Below are 23,098 nucleotides of genomic sequence, written 5' to 3' on the forward strand. Positions count from 1 at the left end.
ACTGTCCATAACGAAGAGTTTARGAAAACTGAGCATTAACCATTAGGACGCCAGCCTTGCAAGTCCCAGGATCATCCTACAGCACCAATAACCTGACTGGCAAGCAGGTCCAAAATGTCCTGCAGCAAAATAACTCTGAAGCCCACCCAGCAGACATGCTTCTTGTGAAATACTCTTTGAAGCAGCACAGGGGATGTCTCACATGGGGAAACTAAGCACAGCAGCAAAAGTAAGAGCAAACRTAACATTAATCAGATGACAGGCTTAAGTACTGAGAGCTGTTTTTTCTTGACTGAAATTSTACTTGTAACTATTTATCTAGCTAGAAATACTATTACTCGAACATTTAGAAATAWGACAAAGGTTAAAGGCTAGTTAAGCTGTAGTATCCACACAAAGACTTTAGGATGCATMTCAAGTGTCTTTTGGATTGGCAGCATTCAGGCACTATGGCATCTAATTAAATCTGTATATAATTAAAACTCTATATTCTTTGAAGATACATTTATTACAATCATTATAATGTCTGATTGTGTGAGAATTTTTCCTTCTTTATTTTTTCCATTTATCTCTCCAAACACTTGTTCCATGATGTGATTATCTGAATCTTTCATTAAAAAAATGCTTAACTCAAATGAACATTTATTATTGCTCTAATACATGTCCACTGCAAATAAATATTACAACTTGCTGACAACACCCAAGAGCCCAGGTCCATGTTACTTCACGAAAAYATCGCAACTGCAATCTTTTTAAAATACACAAGTAGCTAAAAAATTACCAGTCTAGCGCAGTGTAACACATTATTAAAACTCCTCTGTATATAAACACTTACTTCAGCTCCTAGGAGAAAGACAACAATTTGTGGTCACACACAGCAGGCCCATGGCTCTGCACATTGCCAGCCTTGTTCTGCATGGCTCTTGACAATTTTCCCTGTTTGGAAGCTCCATGACATTTTGTGGTATTAGCCTTCCAAAGGATTCACCCACCTCTCTTCTGTCYGGCTTTAGCTTTTAAATGTATTCCATAATCAATAATCAAGCCTCTATGAAGCATATCTTGTTTTAATTTATAGTCAAGTAATAGATATTTAGTGACTTGCCCAATGGAAGCTGGAAACAGCAGAGCATGGAAAAGATCTCAAATTACTCTATTTCTCCCAACCTGTGTAACTCAATGACACTAAGGTTGCACTAATACAGCATTTTAAAAAGTAAATAGCACCGAAATACTAAAATCAATTACCTGCTCCATCCTAAGAGAACCTACACCAAAGATYATTTTCCCTTGAAGATAAAAAGGAACTGATGAAATAATCAATGCAACCAACCACTGCTCAGATAATTCAGGATGCACAAGCTGGTCACAAGAAAAATCAAAGCATAAAATATTTGGTATATTTTCCTTGGCAGTCAGAACTTTGACAGACTTCCAGCTGCAATTTAAATTTGAGTCCAGTATCAGCCCATCCTTCATACTGGTACTTTTCTGGAAAATGTACTTTTCAGTAAGGCAGGAACATTTCCCTTCCACATAAAAATTTCTGTACTGCCAGTTTTCAACACAAATGCAAAACTGAAATAGAATAAATCAACATCAGCTGTCCAGTTTCAATCTGCCAACACAAAGCTACCTGACCCCTTATTTTTCACTAGTACACGGTCTCTTTTTGGCTTTGTCAATGTAAGTGCTGTATTTCAAAAAGATCTAAGTTTGGATATGCTTTCAAAGTATTATCACTAACAAAATTTACTCTTCACACCTAGACTACAATAAAGTTGTATACATCCACGTGAATCTTAGCAAGAATTTAAGAACATTATTGGAAAACTGCTCAGACAAACAGTTATTTCTATGTATAGCTATGAATGCATTATCTTAGCTCTTATTTCATATTAGTGTTCTACAATAAAACAGTGAATCAAAATTTTTGGTTTCTAAAAATAACTTTATTCTTCAGTTGTACAACTGTCAGATGAAGACCTGTAGTGCTTTGGTTGCATTGTATTTTAGTGAACACAGTTAGATAAAATACACATAATTACGGAACACTTCTTTATAAGCATCACAGATGAAACAAAAACCTATCTTTTGTAGCACATCAGCAGCATCAAGAAACCCAACCCAGTGTTCTTTGCCTCGCYGTGTTACGCAATTTTCTTTGTCATCATTTATATTTGAAATTAGTACATATAGTACATACTATACTACCATATAGTACAAACTATATGGTTTATTTTAATTCTTTTTAATTTGATGGTAAAACCCAGGAAGAAAGACCATACTAAACAGACCTTATCTTTCTACCATGGTAGCTGACCACTGAAGCAACCACAGAACACATGAAAATGGGGCAAAGGAAAAGGAGTTAAGACAGAAGTCTGTAACTGAGAATGCTTGACCCCACACTCTCATTCTCATCACACCCCCAAAGGCTCTGCAACTAACGTCAAGAGAAAGATGAATGGGATGAAAAGTGCTTGCACACTTCTCTCTGGAAGGATGCTTTTTTGTGTGCATTCAGATTCACTGACAGCCACCTTCTACATTCCTCTTCCAGGTCAGAGTTGCTGAAAGGTCCCTTAACCTGATCTGCTCAAGTCACATCACCAAAATCAATGTATAATTATGCTCTCTAGAGCAGGAACTGTCKCTCTGGCAATATGACATCATGAACCATGAGGTCTGTTACTGGGCTCCAAAACACAACAAGCACACACATAAATCCAGCTGTAAGAGTAAATCAAAGCACAGTAATAAAATAATCTGCTAAAATACCTAATATATTGAGCAAGGATAATTCAGTTTAGCTCAACTCTAAAACCAAACATATTCACAGACCCAAAATTTACCCCTAGAACAAGTCAGTTATATTTTACCTTTTCTCTCTTTCTCCACCACTCCTTTCACTTTAAAGTAAGAATTCAAAGGGAAATGTTTACARCCTTTGCCAAAACAGAACACCAGGCCAAAAGATGATTATATGAACAAGAGAAGAACCTCCATGACCTCACACCTCTCACAAGAAAACAGAAACCTGCTCTTTCATGACACTGACAATTTCTTCTTGCCAGTCTAGAAMAMAAAAAAAAAATTAWTGTAAGCTTCAGTTATTACAAATGTTCTCTGTAAACTCCRGTTTTTAAGTAAACTATCTCAAGTTCTACCAGACCATGACGGGATTCATGGGACTTTTTTGATTTTGCATTGTATTTAAGAAAGCTAAGTTACTTTCACTTCAGAGGGYGCTTTACACACCACACTTCTCTGTGCATCTGCATACATTTTGGTGTTTCTACTTGGTCTATTTAAAGTAAGGTTAACTAAAAAAAATACAGAACTAAATGCTTACTTATTTCAGTAGAACATTTTTAATGAGAATGCCATGCTCTCAAAAGGATACGAATTCCATTCATTCCAGAAATTTTGAAGTCATCAATTAGCTGTACAACCATATCCTTGTTGGGGTCATTAGGGTCACTTTCACGAACCTAAAGCAAGAATGCAAACACTGACATGTTAGGAAGAAATACACTTTAAAATACTAATGAGTTAGATTTCCACATAAACTATTTCAGAGCTTCGGAAAACATAACACAGAACAAGCCAGATGTTTAGAGAAGAACGTGGAAAAAAAAAAGGAATTTAAAACCAGTTCTCTGTGGTTTAATTAATTATAACTATTATTATTGTTAATTGAACGCTGTATGGCAATAGTGATACTTACACATTTGAGCAACTTTATTTCATCCAAGGCTGTCTCTGTATAATGCTGGGCACTTTTTACAACTTTCATTGCAACAAACCGTTTTCCCCTTGAAAAGAAGAGAAACATTTTCAACACACATTCTGAGATAAAATTACCATACTTTGAAGGCTGGGAAATTTTAAATAAAATATTTCATAGTCTAATGCACTCTGACAGAAAATGCTGAAATTACACTTAACAACAACTTTTAACAATACTTTGCTAACAGGCTAATTTATAATTTTGTCTCCTTGATGCTAATGTCTCCAAAAGAGGAATCTGCTTACACATTTTATCATTTAATGAAGGTAATTGTATCTTTTCATTAAAGATACAACAGAAATAAAAATATTAGCTTATTTGTGCATGCTCAAGACAACATGCAAATTCAATAAGCAAAGCYAATTTGTCAAAGAGGATAGAATTATATTTATTTCTAAGAGCTTTTATAAACTACACCGTTAATCAAGGGCAAAGTAAGACCGCAGTCACCTTTCTGCACAAAATGATAACAAAGATTTACATAACAGTATCATGCACTTAAAGTTATTGCTAACAAAATAAAGTAACATATTAAGAAAAAAAGTATATRGAAATAAATAGTTTTCTTACTGCATATCCCAGCATAGCCAGACTGTAGAGAAGTGTCCCCATCCTAACTTTCTAATAACATGATATCGGCCATTGAAAAGATCACCAATTTTCACTGGATGATAGCCTCCTTTCATGAAAAAAATGAGTAGAAAAAGAATATTCAGAAAACAAACAATAATTCCCATATTTTCAAGTCACTCTCTTCTAGTATAAATTTTCTTCTTCAAAGAAGAAGAAAATTTGTCCTGTAAATAGGAAATCTAAAGAAAAMTTTAACGTTAAATATTCTGCTTTGCTTGGCCTTGGGAAAAAACTCATGTCCTGTAACTACTGTAGAGTTTATTCACCCTTCTCTGTCATGGCTTTTATTTATGGCAATATGACCATCTGTTCTGTATTTCCTCAGGCTTATCTTCCACTCCACAGACAGTACAGAAAAGATCTACATTATTTCTTTATCATATTTGAAGCCTCTCTAGTCAATGTATTTTGAATGATTGTAGAATCTCAACAGAGATTGTTTTAATTCCCATTTGCTTTCTAGTAATAAAAGCTGCAATAAAATACTYCCTGACAAAATGTTAAGAATAATGCAGACTTTATTGATGGTCTCCTACTTGGCTCCTGACCCACAGAAGCAATGCATTTTTCTCATGTCTGGGGGTTTTACAGTGAGGAGGAAGAAGAAAAAGCAGGCAGCTCTGCACTTTGTCTGAACTGCTCTGCCATTACCAAAGTCTGCAGTCCAAACTCACACCACTACACAGGCTCTCCACAACCCCATTAGGCAGAAAGGCCAACAGGACAGAACAAGCTGGAGCTCACGTTTCTAGATGGTGGGAGGAAGTTAAATGAAGCCTTTTATTTCCTTTGTATTTTAGGAGATGTTCCTACTCCTAGTCAAACACAGGGAAGACAGTGAACATGCAAGATTTTTATTCAGACCTTAACACACCAACAATAACATCCACACCCACAATTTTGCCTAAATTGCAAACAAATAACAAAGCTGCACCATACAACTCTCCAGGACATCACCAGCAGCAGACTGGTGATGAGCAGATGTCAAGGAATCACTTCTTTGTATCTTTCTGATCCTTCACAATGTCATGCCCAACTCTCCTTTGGCAGGATCCTCTAATAKTAACTGTTCCATTTAGAATCAGGAAAACCTCAAGACTACTTTCTCTAATCTGTTTTGAATCCCCTGAAAATCTTTTTAGAACTGGTTAAAACAACAATGTGAATTTATAACTTAATTCCTTGGATTTAAAACAGGGACATCTCCCTTATCTCCTTTTATCTGTGGGAACAGTGATGTCAAATCTGGATATAATTATTCTTGTTTTGCTAGTAACATCTCAGGCCTTAACAGAAGTTCAACAGTTTTTTATGAACTCTCACATGCTTCCAGAGCAGATTAATAAATTTAACACAACTGTGCAACAGAATTATAAAGATTACACACTCAGGAAAAGGATAAAGCTTAAATGACATATATTGTGTTTGATGTTGAGATGTCTAACTAACTGTAAAAAAACCAAAGCTTTGATATAGTGCTAAGGTGCAACTGCAAGCTCAGCAAAGAGCAGACACTCCCAGCTCACAGCTTCAGCCATAAGCTGACCCTACCCTTGGGGAAGACCTCCACACCCCTCCCATCACTGGGAAGGAAATGCTCATGAAAGCTGCCAGGACAACTCAGGCAGCAAATAGGTACCTTCATTTGCACTGCTGAGTTGTGCCAACCTCAGTAAGGATGCACACGCTGCCAAGAGGGAAAGCCTTATTTCCAMAGGAAAAACCAGATCACTTTTGGAACACCTGACCAGATTTACTCTCCAGGAGCGAAGGGGGGGACATGGATTTACTGAGAATAAGGGTTGACTATGATACTACACATACATACATATATATATATACATCTGCAAAAAGAAACACTAGCAGCCACATATGAAGCCCAAGTCTATTGAAGCTTCATTATGATTGAAATTTTGCTGAATAAACGCAAATACATGAATCTGCTCTGATAAAAAAAAAAAAGTTTTATTTCATCTATTTAAGCATCCTTCTAGTAAGAGCTGATGGAGATACTTAACAATCTGGATAAATATAATCATTATTTAAGACAGCTAATGACTRGTTTCAAACAAACAAACAAAAATATAATTACTTGGTAATATTTTTCCACAAAACTATATAAGATAACGAAGTCACAGATGCGAGTGTAAAGTTAAGAGAACATACAGGAATTCTACCTTTCCATTACTGAAAAGGTTTGCATTTGTGAAGTGAATCAAACCTGATGACCTGCAAAATTTATATAAGAGACTTCCACGAAATACACCATCACAGMTAAAAATATGTTTCTAGAAATAGTTTAGACAAACAAGTGCCTTTTAAGTCTGACTCTGCACATAGCTTTTGGCATACTTGTGCTTCAAAGGGTCAGAAATAATCAAAAACTTGTGACAGTTTCTTCTCATCACAGACAGAAAACAGCATACAGAGGAAATCAGGCAAAGWCACCAAAATTAATAAACTGGGGGTTGATAAGTTATTTTATTGAATTCTACGTGTTGGAAGCATAACAATACTATATATGCAAAAATCATGTTATTCTGATCCCTACACCACTGTCATAACTAATTATAGCAATACACCAGCGTATGTGACAGATGCCAGCAGTGGTAACATACACAGCATATGAGCACATGTATCTCACAAGRTATTTTCCACTGTCCTAAATCACACCAGGAGCAGTTTTGGAAATAATAATCTGTTACCATTCCTGTACACATTACTCTCTGATTATTCACATCCATCAGCAATATAKGCATTTATACACTGTGGACTAACAGGTAACAACCCACTTAGTTAGGTGTATTTTAAAAACTGGTGTCATCCCATGATGAATGTAACCATGTAGGTTCTCCATGATACCAAAWGTACTTCTAAGTATTAATAACAAGAATGCATCTCTGCAAAATTAACAAGTTCATAAAAATTAYGTGCTTTTGGAAAAACAATACTGGCATTTGAAAACACAATGTATAAGTGACACTGCTGATAAAACAAAAAAAAAAAACCAACCCTGTTGTACCATTCACTGCGGCACACACAGAAAAGAAGTCTCTCACAGACAGCTTGCTAGCTACATGCATGCAAGAAAGAGRGTCAGAAAAATGAGATCATTATTGCTGAACGTCTCCTGAATGYATTGGTAATTGTAGCTGGCTCGCTGTATGCTTGTATAGGGAATTATTCCCTTTGTGAAGTGGATGAATGGGAGACATCTCCAAAGGGCAAAGAAGATGATCAGAGAAGCAAAAAATTCCAATTACATCCATAACACAACAGACTCTTGAAAAAAAACCTTCAAGTGTTTCAAGGTTTTCCAAAGAAGAAAAACTAGTTTCACTAAGTATCCCTTGAAAAATCATGCAGTTGGACTTTTGATATTTCCATTCCTTAAACAAATAAATATTTGAAAAGCATTTTATGCAAATTCAGTGACACAAACAGAAGCAATGTCACAGATTTAACAGGCCCTGGAGGAAGCCCCCAGGGAACACAAGTTAGCCTGCTTTTCACAGATGGCTGTCAGTMTCTTTCACATCAGGTGCTAATACAAACTGATTCAATTTTCTCATTAAAAAATACTACCAGGACTATTTACTAACTATCATGTAATGTGGTCAAGATGCAAGCCCAGCACACAGTAACAAACCCTTAAAAATAAAACTAGTAACAAAAATACTCAACAGGAAGTACAGTTAACAGGTCATATGTTTAGTTCCTGAAAAAAATTAATTATATACTTGTCATCAAAATTTCCCTCCCATGAAATTGCAGATTGGGATTGAGAAGAGATGAAATATGCTCTGTGCCTCAGTCAAAACTGCTGGAAGACTGCGATTTCAAAGACAAAATTAGGAATAAAAGAGACACTTCAGTAATAAATGATCATTTTGAAACCTGTCTTCCACCCTGTAAATACAAATTAGGCTATCTAAAACAGATAAAGATATTCAAACTAATAAAACATCTCTCCAGAAAATGGAAAATGTATCTAAAAACCATTCCTGGAGTTCTTTACCAAATAACTTATTCATTCCCTATACTGAATATAAAATACATAAACAAATCCCAATGTGGTCATGGAATTCAGATCCTTATGATGACCTTCCCCTCAGTTCCATGCCAGCAGACTGAAAGAAGGAAATGGACTGCTCAGTCTTACAGGAAATTAGAGTCAGAAAATAGCTAMATCTTCTACTGGAGCAACAAGAGCACTACTCTTGTAGAAAGAATTAATGATTATGACATCCAAAAGAACCAAAGCTTGAACAGTCTTGAATATACTCTCAAAAATTCAAAGCCTCAGGATCAGAAGAATTCAGAATCTTTATGCATACAGAAGTTCTGTTCAATTTTTTAGGAAGTCTGCAAGTATTCTAAGTGTAACATGTAGTTATTTTTAAAAGTTTACAGATCTCACTACTGATCTGTTTTAGTTAAACAGATAACTCATAAGCAGGCTCTCAACTTAAGACTATTTTTTGTTTGTTTTGTGATCTAGCTTCTGCAGATGGTGACATTTTGCAAGAGATACTGGAAAACAGACAACAATGGATTGCTTGAAATTAAAAGCAGCCCTTACTTCAKGAAATAATTAAGTGAGAGCTTTGAAATGCTTAATCTCAAGGAAATACAGATGTTTACAAGTAAACAGATGTTTAAACAAAACCTTATTCTCTGATGGAAGATGTTAGAGACACCAAAAGAATTACCTTAAAGAATAAATGTGTTCTAACACAAATAATAAAAAACCAAAACAAAATAYCTGAGCATGATTTAGCAACATGTTTTTCTTTTCCCTGCTGCAGACTTCAACATTTAGTTGGAGTTTACTGTTTGGCTTTCACTATTGACATTTGTAAGCTACTCATACATTTGAAATAGAATACACTAGTAAAATTTTCTTACACCAAAATGAAATAGTTGCTTTCCATTGTTAAATCTGAAAATACAAAACACTTGTTCCAGGCTAGGAAGGGGAATTCTTAAAATAGCACATTTCCAGGCTTATACAGAAACTTCTGATTAAGAAGACATTATCATATTGACTCAAGAAGTATTTCTTGGTATGAGGAATACAGAATACCAGGTAAAATCAGTGTGCATAGAGTGCTTTTTGGCTATTCAAAACCATTAATCTGAACTGATACAACCCTGATTTAAGTATATTAGTATTCTTGAAATCTACAACAAATAACCCAGAGCTGATTCAACTGTTATTTATCACTTTTCATGTAAATATAGTGTACATTCTACCCTCACAGGAATAGACCWGCAACTTGAGCAGTGACATTAAAATTAACTATTGACACTGTTGTACCACAGTCATGCTTTTAAACATTTGACAATATTTAAAAACTGAATATAACAAATACAAAAACTAAGGAAACTGAGTTAAAATGAAGACGCAGAGAGCCTCAAACAATGCTGAGGGCTGTGAAAGACACCACTTGGAAAAGAAACATGTAACATCTTARCCTAGTGCAGGTGAGAGAAGAAAGGAAAAAAAGGATACAGTTTAAAAAATAAATGTAGGTAACGTTGTTAAAGTTACCAAGTCATTTTAGAATCCTTTGGAGTGTGAGAGGGTTTGGATATTTTTGTTTCTCTTACAACTCACATCAATCAAGGGAAGTTTATTCTCTATTCTTATAACTAGGACATCAGGAAGAGTACAGGGAAGCAGTACTTGTGTATTTATTGAAAAATGTATAAATAAGCTATGGCTAAGTGAAAAATTAAAGCTGAAGGCAATTTTGCGTCAGGACCTGAAATGAAGAGTTGCTCCTAATTCTTGCGTAAGTAAATTCCATAATTAAAGATCAGCTCTTTAAAATCCTTTAAGAACCACTAGTAAGACTTGCATGAGAGTGTTTACCSTCCCCAGCACCGGTGAAGTGCACACACCTTTACAGTAATCTGCGGGATCCTCTTGCTCCTCATCGTCGGAGCCTAAAATCTCCTCCTCGGGCTCAGGGGGGGCGGGCTCCGGCAGGGGCGGAGGCGGGGGCGGGGGTGGAGGCGGAGGTGCAGAGGGAGCTTTCTGCTGAGGCTCTGGCCTGAAAATGGAAGAGAGAGCACACTTAGTAAAGAGCCTCCTCACMGGGGCAGCCCAGCTCTTCAGGGGGGATGAAACAACGTGGGAAATGAAAAATGAAAAACCAGTGAAGCGTCTCATGTTCTCACTGTCACCTTTCATATCCYCTTTGCCACACTAGGGAGGCGTGGACAGAGAGGAACCTGAGCAAACCRAGAGCTAAAGAGCTTGCAAAACACCCATAAAGTATATAATCAGATAGAGACAAGCTTTTGAAATTCCTGACAGGCAAATGAGACATTAGACCCATCTTCTTGAGCACAACTGAGAAGAAATATTTTTCAAAGAATATCAAGTTATTCAAAAGCTCCTGCCTGCTAGCTAAAGTAGGGAAGATCTCATTAATACACAGCAAGAAACAATCTTCCAGAGACACTGACCCAAATCTTAATGCACTTATCTGCAGCTGCTGCCAACACCATGGAAAGCTGTACCATTATACAGAACACTGAAAACAGSTATTAGACAGCAAGAGAAAAAAACTGGTCTTCCTAGGTAGTCTATGATGCTCTCTCAGAACACATATCACATGCTTTAATTAATATTAAATAACTAAGTAATTTATTAAATAATTATTACTTATTGCATCATTTAATTAAAGTTAAATTAAACAAAATCACCAAAGCCCAACACCACAAAGCAAGAGATTGGATATTTTTTATCTTGTAGCTCCAATCTAAAGGAAAAAAAAAACCAAAAAAAAACAACCACACTGAAGTATATTTTATATCCTGTTCCCAGGAAAGCTGTACTTGGTACACCTATGCTACTCACATTTCAAAACTGAGTATTTTCAAGACTTWAATCCAGGGCTGAAGTGTACCTCTTTGTCATACAAATAAAAAAGCCTTTCCCAACAAGCTGTTGATGCTGTAAATTCTCGCATTCATACTTTCTCCAAATAAAAAATACATACTTGCCAAATGTATTTGCAAAGTAAATWAAAGCATTTGTGCCATCAAAACCTCCTATAACTTATATTTATATCTATTTCGGATTTAATACATGTAAAAATCACCATATTAACAGTACTTTGTCCTTCATGTGATAAAATAACAGAAATCCATAATTTGATGTTTCAGCACCTAGAATTAAGATCCAGATACTTCCTCGATCATGAGTAAAAACGGTACTTGTTTATCCCACTTCAAAGTCCCCTTCCTCATAATTTCTCCCTTTTGTTTATACATACTGCAATTGTTCAAGACAGACAGACAGAGCATTTGGTATCAAAGAGAACACTGTTGGTCAGAAACAAATTCCACTGGCAACATTCACCACCACCACAGCAGCTGCTATTATTTGCTTCAAAGCACATCACTGCAAGCTGCATGGCATACCAAATTTATCTGCCTGCTACCYCTTTCAGAGAATAAAATTCTGCAGTCAATTAATGGTCAGATTCAAAAAAGGAGTATTTTGAAGTGATTTATAGATKATTTAAGTTATGATGAGAAATCTAATAAAGTAAATAAATTTATGTTATTTTTAACCAGATGAAACCTTAGGCAGAATAAAAGAGAAAGAAGGGATCAATTTGTAGGATAAACAATAAATATATTTGCATGTGCTCCTACTTAAATTATGTTGGTTGTTTGCCTCCCCCTTTCATTTTTGGCTCCCAACAGATGTCTTTATCTGTTTGCCGAGAGGAAAGTAAACTRAAAATGGAAGATGCAGCACATTCTCTGACCAGCTAACCTTATTACAAACTCGATTACTGGCCCTCCTGGTTTCATGGTGTCAGCAAGCTGACAGCTCCCACACCTGATCTGAAAGCTTTAATTCAACAAACAATCGTACAAAGAACTACATTACAAACCCTGAAACGTCATTTGCTGGGCACAAGACTGTTCTGGATACACAGATCAGGATCTGTGAATACTTCAAAACTGAAAAMTCATGGTTGGACTTSATKGCCTTAGAAGTCTTCTTCAGCCTAAATGATGCCACAAGCAAGATGAAGAAGGCACAGTGAAACAACCTGCACTTCCATCAATATATCTGAAAGCAGCATGCCACGAGCTCAGGCACATCCAGCAGTGCCTGCACTCCTTTATTCTGGATGTTACCATCACCCTGCTTTGTTCCGACCAGGAGTTTCCATGATACTATTTGGTCACATGAAATGCTACAACCACAGAAGAGCCCACGGTATGGTAGGCAAATACAATACAGGGGTGCAAGTTCAAAAATTCAYTGAATTGTGCTGATTTGGTTTTTTAAGATATCGACTACTTGTTCTATTTCTTCACAAGGCAAAAGTAATATTTTCAAGAGAAACAGAACCATTTCAGGAATTGAGGTTCACACACTTTGTCACTCACTTTCAAATAAATATTAAGTAATACCATGAATCTCCGAGAGAGACACAGAAGTGATCAACACACAATTTAAAAAAAAAAAAATTAGCAGCTAAATTTATTCCAACAGAAATAGRTCTGCTTCCAAGTCCTTCTCAAGCTACTGTATTTGATTTTGGTTTGAAAAGGGTTATTTTTCCTGTCTTCAATCCCAGTTTATTTWTATATTCAGCAGTGTTTTCTTACTKTCCTTTAAAGACATCAGGAAGGAAAGATATTACCGTACTTCCTTCTGAAGTTATTTATGATTTTTATCTGCAAATAACAAAACATGGCTTTAAATTGAGGAATATCTTTGATTTGTCCATTTAGCTTTACTTGCACCTTTTGGAGCAATCAAATATTAGTGCAAAAAGATGAAGGARGGAAAGAAACATGCTGAGTTACATCAGTCTCACTGCTAATTATTTTTTGCAATTTTTTCCTCCATTTTAAATTCTAAGCAAGAGATTCTTATTATTCTTTGGCTTTGTTCACTTTTACTTTTCTAGGGTAATATGTACAGATCAAGTCTTCAACACTTCACTTGACGGCTTAAATTCTGCCTACAGGTTGAGTAACTCATCCTGGCATCCCCAATCTTGCTCTTCTGCCAATACATAGTTTCACAGAGTTAAGAAGGACATCAAGGARAGAACTCCAGTTTTGCTATTTCTTGATAGCCCTTTTACTGAATTGCAAAGATGAGCTATGATGAGCTTTGTGATTTATGGCATGAATATACACTCTATTCAGTTTAGATTTCATCTTTTTTAATATAGTCTCCTAAAATGTAAATTATTTTTTTTCTTTTGAGTAGACTTTAAAACATCACTGGCATTAAAAATTCCAACCATTTAGAAAGCTGTGAGTCCATACAAATACGTCCATAATCTCCACTTCCTTTTCAGAAATATAATTGTCAAATAATATTATAACATAAAAGCTWTTCAACAACCATTATTTCAAGTTATTACACTTCCTTATTCCTAAAATGCTATGTAATGACATGCGTTAGCTAACTCATGCAGAGATAAATATTAAAGCTGTTTTTCTTTTTTCTGAAGTAATCAGTGGTACTCTGTGGTCTACCACTATTAAGTTGCTCATCACCATCCAAGCATAAACACTTAATTAACAGAAGATGACCCATCATTTCTAGACTCTCTGTATTCAGTCAGCAGGTATGCAGAGAACTGACCATCTCCACAGGCTACAATAACAAACCTTGTAATTCTATTGAAAGAAACACTACAAACAATTAGCAAACACTAGCCAGCATTTTTTATCTTTTAATTACTGCCTTCTTCATGGACAAAAATTAATTTACAGCAAATTCCAATCAAAATACAATTAAATCCTATTTTTAAACTCCTCTTAGAGGGAATACTTAGTGAAAGACAAAAGCTGAAGTATTTCTCCTCTACAGTGAACTTGAAGCAAAATACGTCAAAACCCTGCATGGAGTCTAACAAAAAATCAACTGCCCACTGTTATGAAACACAACATTTCTGACAACTTAATTTTACTGTTCTCCCTCATGGACATGTTGCTYCATGCTCCCACTGGGTAACAGCCAATAGTAAAAGCAATTTCCATAACATTCAAACCTGAAAATGCTGAGAAAATTATACTATGAGAAATCCAGGAAAAACCATTCATTTTTTTGGTGTTGTTGATGTTGTGGGGTCATTTGCTATTCTTCTGTTCTGGAAAAGGTAAAATAAGAGCAGTGAGAGTGATTACAATCACCAAATGCCTTCGATAAGGGAAGCATGTGAACATAGCAGAACTCTTCAGCCAAGAAAACAAGACAGCAGAGCTACAAAATCTTTCTCTGATTCAGAGAAAGCAAATAGGAAATGGCTGTCCACTGCCTCATCCCACASAAACTGAGCCAAGCTGACAGAAAAACCAATGAAAAAAATACTCGTGCAGTATGATGTTAAAAAAACGAAAGCCAACTTTTTTTTCCTCACATGTCATGGGTAGGAGAAGTTAGTTAAGTTCAAATAGGGCTCTAAAAAAATTTATGGAAGAAAAACCAACGGATGGCTAACCCAGGACTGCCTTTGACTCGTGAAGCCCAGCAGACTGAGACCACTGGATGTGGAACAGAATTCAGCACTCCTGCTCAGGCAATTCCTCCTGGCCAGAAGGAACGTAGCTGCACCTTGGGTCTGTCCTCGTGCAGTCACTCAATCTTCATATATTGCTCTGTTTTCCATAAAAAATTAGTTATTTCCATTACTAAAAACCAAAACAGACTTAAGGCCTATTTATCCGAAACCCTCATACACAAAAATATGTTTCTATTAAGAAGTAATGGACAAGAATGTCTTGCAAGCAGGACTGCTAAGGAAATCCTCACGTTCCCACATGGAACAGGCAGACACCAGCCAAGTCCTTCCCTGTGAACACCACACTGCACATATGGTGACTACTTCTAGATAAACAGAGCTTTACTTCGAAATTAGCTAAAACCTGCACCTGATTCTCCTACGTTTAGGAAAGCATTGTCTCAGAAGGAAAAAGATTCTGTCAAAGGAAAGAAAAAATTGAGAGACAGAAATTGGTCAGATTATGCTAAGAACTACCTCAATCTGAGGGGAAAACAAAAATTCCCTTAAGATTTTCAGATGGACACAAAGACCCTTTTTTTGCTATAGAAAATGCAATTAAAATTAGGTTAAATGACTTATTCATATAGCTAATAAAATAAAATACAGAATAAACTATATTCTAACCATGTTATAAACCTGCTGACATGTCCACAGACACTCTTCAGGGAATTTCAATTTGAAGAGGTAGAAAGAGGAAGCAAGGGGGAGGGTGAACATCAGAAGAATTATGCTGTAAGCCTCCTAAGAGATGGGAGCTTTACAAAATCTACTAGTGGGTGTGGGTCCATCTGGAAGGGGCTCCAGCTATGCTTCTCTCCAGCTCTGGAAGGCAAAACCTTTCATGCTCCCCAGCTCTTGAGGTGCTGTAGAGTTAAAAGTCTGAAATCTCTATACACRAATTTCTTCCAGCTGTTGTTAATTGCTTAAAGATTCAGCTATTTGGATTTCTTTCTCATTTGTTCAAATGGTGTCTGCTTTATGAACTGAATTCTTGCCTGCTCTTTTTCCCAAATGCAAATTTAGCTTAATTAGACAGGTGCCTTGTAACAGTGAGCTCTTTGAACCGGAGGCAGCCTTAAATGGAGGCTTTCTAAATAAATCCACACRCATAAAACAAACAACAAAAAACACAAGAGAGATCAAAACAGCTCTGAAGTTATCGCTCAAGGAACAAAATGATGTTGCATATTTCAAGTAAGATTTTAGGTGGATTATAATTCAGAATAATTTCTAATTTTAATAGTTATGATGAATTATTTGTAATTTAATCATTAATTATGCCAGAAGTCATCTTACTGTTTTCAGAAACAAAGTCTATAAATCTAGAAGGAAATGGGTCATAAGGAGATCTGTTTTTAGCTAATTCCTAGAAATTGTTGATGTGGACTTCCAGGGACAACTCTGCTTTACATGAAAGTACCATTTGTGTTGTACTACAATCTCCAAATGTAGAAAATTTATGCATAAAAAGAGAGGGTGCTGGTATGTCACAAGCATGAAACAGTTTCTACATCTGGTCACCATCAAACAAAGCTATCATTCATTCCTCCTGGGACTGTTAACATTCCTTTGAAGATACCATCCACCATCAAACATTAACAGAAGCACCAGCAAAAATCCCTCCTGAAACAGAGCAGGCTGAGACATGGTAGCTTTTGTAAGCTCAAATAACAACACAAAATGAATTTTTCATTCCCATCTTGCTTAGTAGCCTTCTGGAGGCCACCTTGGGCTTGAATGCACACTCAAAGTCCAAGTGAAATGCCAAGGAACACTGCCTTCTTCCGTTCAAAACAACAGCCACTATAAATAAATGCCATTTCACGCAGCAAGTACTGCAGTTTTGCCAYGCCACCACCCAGCCCAGCATCAGAGGAAGAGCACATCGCCACAGGCAGAGCTGAGGGGACCCAGCAGCAGCCWACCACTACATCAAATCACATCTAGGATGGAGCAGTAAAGTCTGCCAGGTTTAGGAGGCCGGTCTTAAGGCCTTTCTCTGACACAGTTAACACTAAGTTCCCAGATGTAACTGGTTTCAAGGTCTGAAAGTTAGTTCCAAATGAAGTTTCGTTCTCAAATACAAGCAATTCTGTTAAAATGTTTTTAAGACAGTAAACCAGAAGCCAAATCTGTCTAGAAAGCCTCAAGCTTAATTGAACTTGCCAAGGTTATATATTTCCTTCCTGAAACACTGCTTTTCTTGCAGAGTTGTRTTTTCCAGACAAGTCATCCGTTACAGACTTGAAAAGGGAAAAAAGTCAACAGCTAATAAAAAAAATACACACCCACCTGCCAATACAAAAAGCAAATATGTAGATAAATGTCACCAGTTTGCACCTTATCTGAATTTCTAGTCACCAGTAAAGTATTATAAAGGCTGAGAATGTTAAAATCATAGAAGACCTTGAGTTGGAAGCGACCAACCAGCAAATGCAGCTCCTGGCCCTGCAGAAGACAGCCCCAGAAATCATATAATGTGTTTTGTCCAAATGCTTATCTCTGTCAGGCTTGATGCTCTAACCACTTCCCTGGTGTTCCAGCGCCCAATCACCTTCTGGGTGAAGAACTTTTTCCCAATATCAACCTAAACCTCCCTTCACTCACTTCATGCCATTTCTGATCATTTCATAGTAGCTGATCATTGGAGAATACAGTTTCTTATACATGCACCCTAACATGTCAGAATGAAACCTTCCCCAGAAGTACATCAGATATGGAATACCACTCCAATGCAGTGATAAAAAAATAGTTAAAAAACGTTAGTCTCATAAGCAAAACCTGAAGCTTCACCGTCTTCAAATACGCTTGCCACAAGAGTCACTTCTCACACTGCACATCTTCTTCCTCTACCTGTGTGCAGGAACCTCCACTTCTGACTGATAAGATGACCTGGCAGAAAACACTGGCAGATGGTGACAGAAATGGCCAGTGTTTTCACTTTTTCTTCCTCTCACTACGGCCGTGCAGTGGATTACTTTTAACACAATGATTCACAAATGTATAAATGGAAATTAATTTTTGACTCTCTTTTTGGCATGTAATGTAGTATTTAATTTCTGCCTTTCTCTTTGGCATGTTAAATTATACTGTCTCTAGTCTTTTTATTAATAAGATATATTCAGAAAACATGCTGTTGTTGCTTCAGTGTCCTACAGTTGCCACTAGCAACAAATTTACAAGTTTTGAAGGAGAGGGAGAAGAAGAACCCTCTGCCCTCCAACAACCCTAACTGACTCTGGAGAAATTAGCAGATGTAACCAGATTTGGCACCAAAACCACTCAGGTAACTGACCCTTTGAGGTCAAACATGGACTAAAATATGAATTCATAGGTAAATTACAAAATATGGGTTTAAGTCTTTATAACAATACAATAACTCTGTCAAGGAAGTATACATCCCATTGGTATGTTAGAAACCATATGAAGATAACTGAAGATAAATGAAGCAAAACGAGCTGAAGTAAACCAACAAATGCAGCGTTTCACACCACTTTTACCTATTTAGCAGCCTAGCAGAAAAGATTTCACAGGGAGAGTGAAACTGTAACCCATCACTTAATATCAAATGCAGTCAAGCAGCAGAGTACCTCTTGCCTTTGTTTCTGACCCCAAAAGCACCCTTGTAAAATGTAATCCTGACTTCATGTGATCATCTCAGTGCACAAATGCATTTTTCATGYCCATGTTTAGTTAATATTTAGAAGACCCAATCATCCTGGTAAGTGCAAATGCATCGTGCTCTGGATTATGTCTGGGAACTCAATCCTTCAGGGTGAGAAAAGGGTGAGCCGACAGGTATTCTAGATTAGACAAACTCTGAGGGACATAACTGGCATGTGAGRAAAACAGCCTGGAGGAACAAGGTTGCATGACTAAGTCAGCAATTAGAAGAACCTCTCTGTCTGCAGCAAATACAAACATTYGCTGCAGCRATAAATTCCGAATGCAYCAGCTGGAACTCTATTGATACCAAACTTCTTCTCCTTAACCTTGCTKTCAAGAAGCTGAAACAAACATTTTACATGAACTCTTTATATCAACAGTCATAAGTCCTTTTCTAACAGGCTTTCTTTAAAAATAAAGACTTAAAGGACTCAATCCTTCAAAAAACACAACTCCTCTCCCAAACTTTAAATTCCATTAGCATTTTCTCTATAAAACAAGAGTTTTAATAAATCTCTTCACAATTCCTACTAGCATTTTATGAAAGTACCCAGCTTGCACTGCAGTATCAGTGAAACTGCAGAAAGCAAGCTAAACAATTAACTCAAAACTTTTAAACTTAATTATTAGACGTAAGTTGCAAAGATGCCTATCATTCAAAAGCTTTTTTTTGCTAGTGTTCAGTAGTCAGTTATAATCTTCCATTTGGGTATATGTGGCCGCAAGCACAATATATGAAATGTCTGCTTTGAGTTCCTCTGTTTATTGCTTATTCATGTTAATTTAAGCATTTATTTTCCAAACRAAAAATAAATAAAAGCAACAAAAAGACTGCCAAGTCCAGCTGCAGTCAAAACCAAGCAAATGGAAATATCACAGATATATCTTTCACAAAAACCCATTCTCACCCAAATACAGATAAATAACAAGCAGCTGGTTTTAGCTTCATGACCATTTACTTAAGCCTTCTGTCTTCCGGTCTTCATAGACATTAACAATTAATACTCTTCAGACACATGAAAACACTTTTTATTTGGATAACTTTGATAAACTGATCTCAAGAAAACAGTTACTTAAGCTCCTTGGGTTAAAAAGCATCCTTTTTTAAGTGCCTAGATCTCTGATTTTTTTTTTAGGTCACTTTTCATACTTTTTAAGGCAAACTTACTTTTGCCCAACAACCTTATAGAACATGGCATATTTTTTTAATTTTATGCAAATGTTGTTTCCAAAAGCCATTGCATTTAGTATGCTCTCCTGTCCTATTTCCTCAATGAAGAGGTTGTCRTTCTCAGTCTGTAAGACTCCTCCATGTGCCCTTCAACCCTCCAGTTGTTTCCAGGGAAATGTCTTTCCATCTCTTATTCCCATCAACCATTTGTCTTGGAGGCTGTAGAGACAATTYGGGAACTTTCCATTACTTTTTAAAGCTTGCAAGCTTTAAAGAGAAAGACCTTTCACTTGACTGGATCTTCAACAAGCAAGCAGCCATTTCGGGACAGTCACCCCAGTACTACCGAGCACCGTCCAGCTGGCTTGGATGAGGCAGTTTTGGATACTAAATACTGTGACAATTCCTGTTGAGATTTTCAGAATCTATTTTGTGTCAGCAAGTCTGAGAAAAAGGGTTATCAGACCATCTGACTCATCCCAGCCCTGGCATGCTTTACCTCACAGCATGGATGCTGGATGACTCACTTATTGGAATATTCCTATCTCCAACAGCAAGAGAGTCTCATCCATGGTGGAAAAGCATTCAAGGAATCCCAGCTGTCGTGATATCCCAGATGAACTGTCTCCCTTGGAGAGAAGATGGAACTGTTCAAGAGGCACCCGCCTCCGAGAGTGAGATCTCTCCTTAYCCTGTGTTTTGCTACCAGAACGCTGTGACAGAAGCTTCCTCTACCAGGTCAGAAAATYCTACAGTTCAYGAAMAGAAGTTCATCTTGTAAACTGAGYCCMGAATTTACAACAGGAAGTAGACAGAAACTAGTACTTCTATGAGGCTACAGCCTACAGTTCACTTCTCTTCCAGGGGTAACTTTACCTCAGGGTTTCTCAGGGAAGGACAATGGTGTCTGCTGCAGTTGATCATCACACAGAGCTGTCTGAAAAACTGAACTACTTTACTATTCCAGGATTCAAAAATCAAATTACCAGGATAATTAACATGGCACAAAAAAACCCAGAAACCCTGCAGTACTGAGTTCTAATGGCATTAAAAGACAGATAGCATGACTTCAAACACATGACATTTTACAAGCAGAAACTGAGGTCCAAGGAACACAGCAAGCTTACTGCRGATGAAAAGGTAAATGTTAAGGTGTTATGTTGGTGACAAAGCTTCTGATCTGACTGGTGCTAAGACTATGACACAACACATGTTTGTGATGTGCCACTGCCATGACTTTCACTGAGATAGTGTCAAAGGCCRCTAAAGTCTTCTCTGTCACTGGCTCAGTAATCTGACAAGCCTCACWGAAGTCTTCAAACTATGTAGACTCTCAGAAATAATGAACAGAAAAACAGCTGAAGGAAATGCTGAGTTGAACCACTGTGTTTCAGGAGACAAGGCTAAGAAGAACTGGAAAYATAGAATGCTCATCTCTCCGTATGTACCATAGTGACTGCAGAGACAAACTTGGTTTTCTCCTCCTGAATGAAAATATATATATGCAGTCAGATCYGCTGTGCACACAGGCTATCACCGAGAGGTTTGATCTGCTAAACCTCTGAAAACATGATAGCTGAAGCACAGGCTGATTGCAGGATGGGATGGAGATACTCCACCATAAAATGAGACATCCCTAAATCATCAGCATGACAAGGCAGCCAAGCCTTGGACAGCTGTAAAATGCCTTCRAGCTTAATCCTGATTGATAGTGTGGGTGCCAGACATAGGAAGAGGCTAATATTCCTCCATGAACATTTTATCTACTTAGATTTCTACAGGAGTMCCAGCTAGGGTAAATCAGCTCCCTTTAGACATTTGATGAATTGTTGCTAGGCAACATCAGACACAGACTAACTGTATAGTGCCAGGGTTGGGAAAGAAAGATGATGATTCATTGGGATGAACAGAGCCCTTCACACTTCTAAAGAATACTGCTTCCAGTTCGGTTCATCTTCTCTGAAGGTTTGACTTCTCAGAACATCCCACTCCACCGAGGTGGGGCAAGTACTTTGTGCGTAGGAGGAATACAGAAATGCAAAGAGATCACAGAATCATTTAGGTTAGAAAAGACCTTTAAGGTCATCAAGCCTAAACATTAACCCAGCACTGTCAGTCCACCACTAACTCATGCCCCTAAGTGCCACATCTACACATGTTTTTAAACACCTCCAGGGTTGGTGACTCAACCACCCACTCAATAGTCAAGATGAGCAAAGCTTCACCCTAGTCACATCAAAACAGCAGGCTCAAGAAACCCTTTAACAACTCCTAGAACTAAGTACCACTGAAGGATAACAGAAGCTTGAAACAAACAAGGATYATCTTTTGGAAATCCAGAAATAATAAAGAAAACCAGAGTGACAGGACTGCCATAAAAAGAAAGCAAAACATTTTTATTTAAGTCCTCAAAGACCTTTGGGAAAATGATTTTAAAAGTTCAGAAGGTGAAAACTAAAACGAAAATGCCAGAAGACTAAGCCTCAGTCTATTTTGTCCCTGTTTTGCCTCAGTACAAAACCTCCTTTGTCCTCAGTACATAAGTCTCCTTRCCATTTCCCTATAAATACAGCAGCTATAATCACGTATATATTTAAGTGGCTTTCTGTAATGTTCGATAAAACTAAAAAATAATTTTCTATTGCAAACAGCAAACAATAGGTTTCAATTCCTGTTGTTAGATGTATTTACTTTTCCAACAAATTTATAAAAATTGCTAAATGTTTTTGTGCCTTGAAATACATTTCCTGCCTAAAAATGTAGGTCTGCATCTCTTCCCTTGCATAAAAATACCAACCACAGCACAGCATCAGCCTTTCTCCCAGTGCCACCGTGTTGCCATGGAAACTGGACCCGRTTTCTACTGCCAACATAGGTTCCATGTAAGCAGGAAATGAGCTTAAGTAATATTTATATAATATGCAACAGAGAACATATATACAACATTTAAGATTTTACTGGAGGCCTCCAGACTGGCTGAAGCAGCTTTAAGTATTTTCACACTGCTTCTATCAGACATTTTAAAGTATATTATGCCTCAAAAGCATAGCATACATATGTGGAATTCAGTATATTCCTTTCTCCTTGTTTTCAATCAAAAAGRTGAGCTCCRTWCTTGGTAAGTAAATAAAATCATGTRTTCMTCAATTGTCTTGTGAAGAAACTAGAAGATAATTTATTCCTTTAAGACCATTACTCTCAAAAAGGCATGATATAAGAGTATGAAGGCTGTTTTTTGTAACACAATCTGAAACAAAGCAAAGTCAACCTAAC

At 37.0% G+C, this 23,098-nt stretch overlaps 1 protein-coding gene across 3 annotated transcripts in view; it reads right to left on the reverse strand.

Moving 5' to 3' along the window:
- Positions 1 to 23,098, reverse strand: part of SRPK2 (SRSF protein kinase 2) — a 60,229-nt gene that overhangs the window by 32,238 nt on the left and 4,893 nt on the right. For all 3 annotated transcript variants that reach the window (XM_057364509.1, XM_057364506.1, XM_057364507.1), the window contains exons 3-6: positions 10,334 to 10,485; positions 4,364 to 4,472; positions 3,731 to 3,818; positions 3,407 to 3,494 (exon numbers count right to left, since the gene is read on the reverse strand). In XM_057364509.1, the coding sequence (XP_057220492.1) occupies positions 3,407 to 3,494; positions 3,731 to 3,818; positions 4,364 to 4,472; positions 10,334 to 10,485 (437 nt within the window). The remainder of the gene's footprint in view (positions 1 to 3,406; positions 3,495 to 3,730; positions 3,819 to 4,363; positions 4,473 to 10,333; positions 10,486 to 23,098) is intronic.

The sequence above is a fragment of the Malurus melanocephalus genome, unplaced genomic scaffold (assembly GCF_030028575.1).
Source record: "Malurus melanocephalus ecotype Western Australia unplaced genomic scaffold, MMel_1.1 scaffold_39, whole genome shotgun sequence".
In the NCBI taxonomy this organism is placed as follows: Eukaryota; Metazoa; Chordata; class Aves; order Passeriformes; family Maluridae; genus Malurus; species Malurus melanocephalus.